General features: G+C 38.9%; 1 protein-coding gene across 1 annotated transcript in view; it reads left to right on the forward strand.

Moving 5' to 3' along the window:
- Positions 1-2,423, forward strand: part of LOC121377087 (acetylcholinesterase-like) — a 6,115-nt gene extending 3,692 nt beyond the window's left edge. Inside the window, exons 3-4 of the mRNA XM_041504958.1 lie at positions 357-517; positions 1,857-2,423. Coding sequence (XP_041360892.1) covers positions 357-517; positions 1,857-1,969 — 274 coding nt within the window. The 3' untranslated portion in view covers positions 1,970-2,423. The remainder of the gene's footprint in view (positions 1-356; positions 518-1,856) is intronic.
- Positions 2,424-6,958: the final 4,535 nt, after the last annotated feature.

Here is a 6,958-nt window from a genome sequence, read left to right on the forward strand (position 1 = left end):
TGTATATGTATGTATTGGTGTATATATGAATATCTATATATTGTATGTATGTCGAGGTTGACTATTACACACATAGGTATTAACGCACTGGCGCCGGGGATAATTAAATCCTTTCTGGCCTCACAAATTGACCCACGCCGTTGCTGGAACTCGAATCCGTGGCACCGAATCGCCTACAAATTGCAGACTAACCACGATGCGCCCTGAGCTACTGAGGCATCCATAAAAAAGGATGCTCGTTAACTCAACCACATGTATATATGTATGTATGTATGTATGTATGTATGTATGTATGTACATGTATGTACGTACGTATATATGTACAAACCCTCTTTTTTACTAATTTTTAATTTCAGTGATCCAAATAATGGACAAAACCAGACAATTTGGCCCGTGTACGACAATAATGAAATGAAGCACATTGTTCTGGACAAAACCATCTCAACTGGACAGGGTCTACGTTATAGAGAATGCATGTTTTGGGAGAAGACCGTAAAGCTACTGACGAAAACCAAAGGTGAGTGCACCCGATCATTTTATTAGTTTAAAACGTTTTGTTTTGTTTAACGACACCACTAGAGCACATTGATTTATTAATAATCGGCTACTGAATGCCAAACATTCTGACATATAGACTTAGAGAGTTTATCTGCGACATTTTGTCATAAGTAGTAATGGATCTTTTGTATGCACCATCTGACAGACAGGATATCACATACCACGACCTTTGATATTATACCAGTCCTGGTGCAGTGGTTGGAACGAAAATACTTTTAAGTTGTTACCTCTACTAAGCAATAACTTGTGACGGCATTTTGCTATTTAAAGGTATTTTGCCCTGACTTGTGTTTGTTTTGTGTTACTTTTTCTACACATGGGCGGGACATAGTCCAGTGTTAAAGCGCACGCCTGATACACGGTCGGTCTAGGATCAATTCCCGTCGGTGGGTCCATTGAGCTATTTCTCTTTCCAGCCAGTGCACCACGACTGGTATATCGAAAGCCGTGGTATGTACTATCCTATCTGTGGGATGGTGCATGTAAAGATCACTTGCTACTAATGGAGAATGTAGCGGGTTTTCATACTCTGACAGTGTCAAAATGACCATATGTTTGAAATCCAATAGCTGAAGCTTAATTAATCAATGTGCTCTAGTTGTATCGTTAAACAAAACTCTTTTTTTCCTTTCTTCTCGTGCACTGTTTGTTTATGTATCTTTACTTCCTTTCGACTTTTTTATTGTTATATTATTATTTATTTATTAATTATTATTATTATTATTATTATATTAATATTATTATTATTATTACTATTATTATATTAATAATAATAATATTATTATTATTATTATTATTATTATTATTATTATCATTATTATTATCATTCACGCCATAAAAAGTAATTGCCACGTTTGCATTTGCTATATACTCATGTGGCTTAAGTATAATTGGTACCATGGTGAATACAGATTTGTTTATAGAAACCATTAAGCAATTACAATGTAGCAACTAAAGATTCAAGGAGGAATGAATTAATGAATGAATTAATTAAATAATTAATTAATGTTTAACGACACCCCAGCACGAAAAATACATCGGCTATTGGGTGTCAAACATTCATGGAGGATACACACTTTAGGAAGAAGTAAATAGTTATAACAGAAAAAAGAAAAAGTTTCAAGGGTTTATATTTGTTTTGCTTTTTTTTTTTTTGCTTTTTTTTTTGCTTTTTTTGTAATAAAGTTAATTTAATATAATAATCGTTATTATAAATAAAAATACCCCATTTATCTGCTTGAAGCCTAATAACTATCGTTGCACTACGCCATTTTATTATTATGCCTACTCGTTTTCAGCCACCAGTGAGCGTTGTGTTACGAACCGTGCGGAACCAGTAAAAGGAAGCATTCCAGTCCTGTGTATCCTGTTTGGGCTTTTGTTTGCTGTAAAAACGCCTTGTCATTTGTAGGATATCAAGCAGCCGTGACGTAAATCCATTGTTCTCTTGTAAACCACCCATGCCACATGTGTCGGAATATGGAGCGGGTATCGTATGTTGATTTGTGTGTGTCATTTGTTCATGTGTAGCTCGAGTGTCCTGTAGCTCTGCTGATTTTATGTAAGGCTATGGCTAGTGCGTACGTGGTGCTAAAAAAAACTATCAATGTTGAAGATCAGACTACTAAGCTAATTTTAAGTGAAAAAGCTAAAGTTTGTTTTGTTTAACAATCACCACTAGAACACTTTGATTTATTCATCATTTGCTAGTGGGTGTCAGACACTTGGTAGCTTTGACAAAGACATATAGTCTTAGAGAGGAAACTCGCTACTTCTTTTTCCATTATTAGCAAATTATATTTTATATGCACCATGTCACAGACCAGTTGTGGTGCACTGGGCTATTTCTCGTTCTAGCCAATGCACCGCTACTGGTATATCAAAAACCGTGGTATGTGTTATCCTGTCTGTGGGATGGTGCATATAAAATATCCTTTGCTACTGATGGAAAATTGTAGTGGGTTTTCTCTCTGAGACTATATGTCAGAATTACCAAATAACATCCGATAGCCTATAATTAATAAATACATTTGCTTTAGTGTTATGGTCAACCAAAATAGACGTTATCTATAACTGGTATACTGGCTGGAACGAGAAGTATCCCAATGGGGCCACTGACGGAGATCGATCCATGATCGGCGGGCCCTTTACCACTGGACTACGTGATGGGTAGCTCACACTAGGAGATAAAACAGCAATTCGGTTCATGGATGCAGTTGAACTTGGGATAAAAATGTGAGTTTATGTGTTCTTGAATAAGTTGGATATGTGTTAAAGTTATATAATGTAACATGTAATAAAGTTCATTTAACGTAATATTATATTCTGTGTTCTGTATTCTGTATTTAGTTGAATCAGACTGTTCCTTTGTTTACTACATGCAATATCTAAGGTAAAAGTAATGTAATTAGTGATATCCTCAACTATGTCTTGTGCTGTTTTAAGGCGTCAGACATGTGGTTATGGACCACACAGATACTGAGAGAGAGGAAACCTGCGGTCGCCACTTCATGGGCTACTCTTTTCGATTAGCAGCAAGGGACCTTTTATATGCACTATCCCGCAGACGGGATAGCACAAACCACGGCCTTTGATATACCAGTCGTGGTGAACTGGCTGAGACGAGAAATATCCCAGTGGTCCCACCGACGGGTATCGACTCCAAACCGACCGCGCGTCGAGCGAGCGCTTTACCACTGGGCTACGCTCCGCCCCTCTATAACGTAAGTACCACTAAAGTGTGAAATGCGCACCCGCCAATAAATATCACACAAACAATAATCACAATAAAATACAACAGTGTGATACTCATTCTCGATGTCATGTCATCAATCTGCTCTACAAAGGTCTACATAGAGTGACTCTTTAAGTTAACGTTAAAACTAATATCAACACCTTATCTATACCCATTTGAAGAAACATGCAATATAGAGATACACACCCAAGCTACTATGTAAATACTTATCCCAATGAATGCAATACTGAAATCGACTCACCTGTATGAATGTAAAAACTTTGTTTGTAAAAAGGTGTACCTAGTGATACACTCACAGTTGTATGTAAATAGATATTCTAATGGTTGTAATACGGAAACTAGTTTAACTGTACCCATTTAAAAACAGACAAAAAACAACTTTATATAGTGATACAAAAAATCTTCAGCTGTCATATACATAGATCCTCTAATGGTGGTAATACAGGAACTAACAATTTAAAAACAAGAAAACAAAAACATAAAGTAAGTTGTATATAATAATAACGTACGTAATTTTATCCTATAACTTACCCATGATATCCATGTCATAAACCCATATGATAATTTACTTTATCATATAATATCTTACGTTTTCAGTGCAATCAAAGTATGTGATATTTTTCAGATCACATACTTTAAGAATTTGATAACTTTACAAATTAGATGTAAATTAGTCGAGGTCTCGGCACTAGGTTTATTGACATTTAAGCAAACGTACTTGGGTGACACTCCATGATTGACCTATACATTCATAGTCATCAAATAAAAACACTGTCCAGCGTTCAGAAAACAAAAAATGTTAGGCATAACTTTATTTTAATGTAAGGTAATCCAAAATGACGTCATTCGAGTTTGACGTCATTTCCATTCAAAAATACACCGCGCCATATATTCTTACGTCATTTGAATATCTAGTAATGGCGGACTGGAATTAAAGTTGCGTGTATAGTTTATAAAAACACGTTGTATTAAGCTTGAGCTTATTTCATAAAGAGATTATTACCCTCGTGTATTTCGGTATCGTCAATATCATATATTAGGAATAAAAATAATGTATTATATGTAGGAATTTTTATTCCTAATATATGATATTGACGATACCGAAAAACACTCTGGTAATAACCTCTATTTATTAACACGGTTAATAATGGTATGCAAATCTGCAGCGTCTCTAGGTAATTTGTTGCTGTGGATGGGTCATTTGCTTACAAGCCAACAAGACCCGTGTATCTGAGCGTAACGTTTTCAAAGATTTGTTTAAAATGCGTGACGTCAAACTAATCAGTGCTAATCGTGATGACGTCATATTATCGATGGCGGCGACTTCAGTACTGTGATTTACTAAGAAAAGTAATTTGAATGTTATTTTAGAAGTGTTATAGGATAAAAGAATTCGCTACTCGGCAGAGCCTCGACAAATACCGATTAACATAGACTCGGTTGATATTTTCCATATTAAAAAATACTCGTGACGAATCCTCTATGCATATACACGAACTAGCGTAAAAAATAATTGTACCGACGAACCAAGGATATTTTAAAGGGGCGGTAACACATTTCTGAGCCAAGAAAGCCGGGCTCTGTATGGGGTTCGTGGGCATGGCTTTCGGAAACTTTTTAAATACAGATGCTCAATGAATCACTCTCTAAATTTCGTTTAAACGATCGCCTCTTTTGTTCCAAGATTACACATAAACACATTTTCATCTGCTTAAAAATATTGGTGTTTTCTTTTTCTATTATAATGTTGGGCTGTTGAAAACAAATAAATATGTTGTCCATGTAAAACAAAATTACAATCCTCCCCATCATTTAACATATTTTACTAACGTAAACAGCGGTCTTAAAGCTACAATCTCTCCTCCCAATCATTTAACATATTTTACTAATGTAAAATACAAGCATAACTACAGTCTTAAATTCACAATCTCACCCCACAAGCATTTAACATATTTTACTAATGTAAAACAAACGCAACTAGTCTTAAAGCCACAATTTCACCTTTCCATCATGTCACATATTTTACGAACGTAAAACACAAATATAACTACAGACTTAAAGCCACAATCTCACCTCCGGACGGTGTGTGGATGGGTGGGTTTGGGTGGATGGACGGACGGACTGACGGAATGACGGACGGATGGATGAATGGACAGACGGACGGACGGACGTATGAATGGATGGATGGGTGGATGGTTATATGAATGGATGGCTTGGTGGGTGTGTGGGTGGATGGATGGATCAATTGATGGACGGATGGATTGATAGATGGATGGATGGATGTATGGACGGACGGACGGACGGAAGGACGGACGGACGGGCGGACGGACGGACGGACGGATGGATGGATAGATGGACGAACGGACAGATGGCTTTATGGGTGGATGGATCAATGGATTGATGGATAGATTGGTGGATGGATGAACCGGCCTCGGTGGCGTAGTGGTTAAGCCATCGGACTACAGGCTTGTAGGTACAGGGTTCGCAGCCCGGTACCAGCTTCAACCTAGAGTTCTTAAGAGTTCAATGGGTGTAAGGCCACTACACCCTCTTCTCTCTCACTAACCATTAACCAACTAACAACTAACCCACTGTCGTGGACAGACAGCCCAGATAGTCGAGGTGTGTGCCCAAGACAGTGTGCTTGAACCTTAATTGGATATAAGCACGAAAATAAGTTGAAATGAAATGAAAATGATGGATGGATGCATGCATGGATGCATGGGATGATCCATGGGTGGATGCATGCATGGATGCATGGGTTGATCCATGGGTGGATGGGTTGATCCATGGGTGGATGGGTTGATCCATGGGTGGATGGGTTGATCCATGGGTGGATGGGTTGATCCATGGGTGGATGGGTTGATCCATGGGTGGATGCATAGGTGGGTGGGTGGCCCTTTAGGGTGGATGGATGGATGGATGGAGGGATGGAGGGATGGAGAGAGGGAGGGATGCACACATGCACGCACGCATGGACGGACGGACGGACGGACGGATGGATGGACGGACGGACTGAGAGAGGGAGGGAGGGAGGTAGGGACGGACGGACGGACGGACGGATGGATGAGTGGCTCGATCAATGGGTGGATGGAAGGAGGGATGGACGGACGGACGGGCGGGCAACCGGGCGGGCAGCCGGGTAGGCGGGCGGATGGGCGGGTAGGCGGTCGGGCTTGCATGCGGATGGATGGATGGGTGGATGGATCAATGGATAGATGGATGGATGTATGGACGGACGGACGGACGGAGGGAGGGATGTATAAATGAACGTTTAATGACACCCCATAACAATTTTTTTTTAGAGATTGGCTATTGGGTGTCAGACAAAGGTAAGTATATTAGTATGATAACACAAAACTCCACGCAACACAAGACGAAAAATAAAACACAGCACATAGCAATACAACATCGCCCATCCTTCATAATGATTTACCTGGAATAAAAAGTGCCCGTCAGTTATCTGTGTTTACCAATCAGCTACGGACTAATAAATATAGATACCTATGGAACGCAACAGTCGCCTGACGATCAATCTCAATGTTTACCCGTCACGATTTAATTAGCTTAGTTTAGAAAACCCTAGAGTTATTTATCCACGCCACTAACTGTATAATATAGACGATTCGTTTGAACCAACATGGG

Source organism: Gigantopelta aegis, chromosome 7 (assembly GCF_016097555.1).
Source record: "Gigantopelta aegis isolate Gae_Host chromosome 7, Gae_host_genome, whole genome shotgun sequence".
NCBI lineage: Eukaryota > Metazoa > Mollusca > Gastropoda > Neomphalida > Peltospiridae > Gigantopelta > Gigantopelta aegis.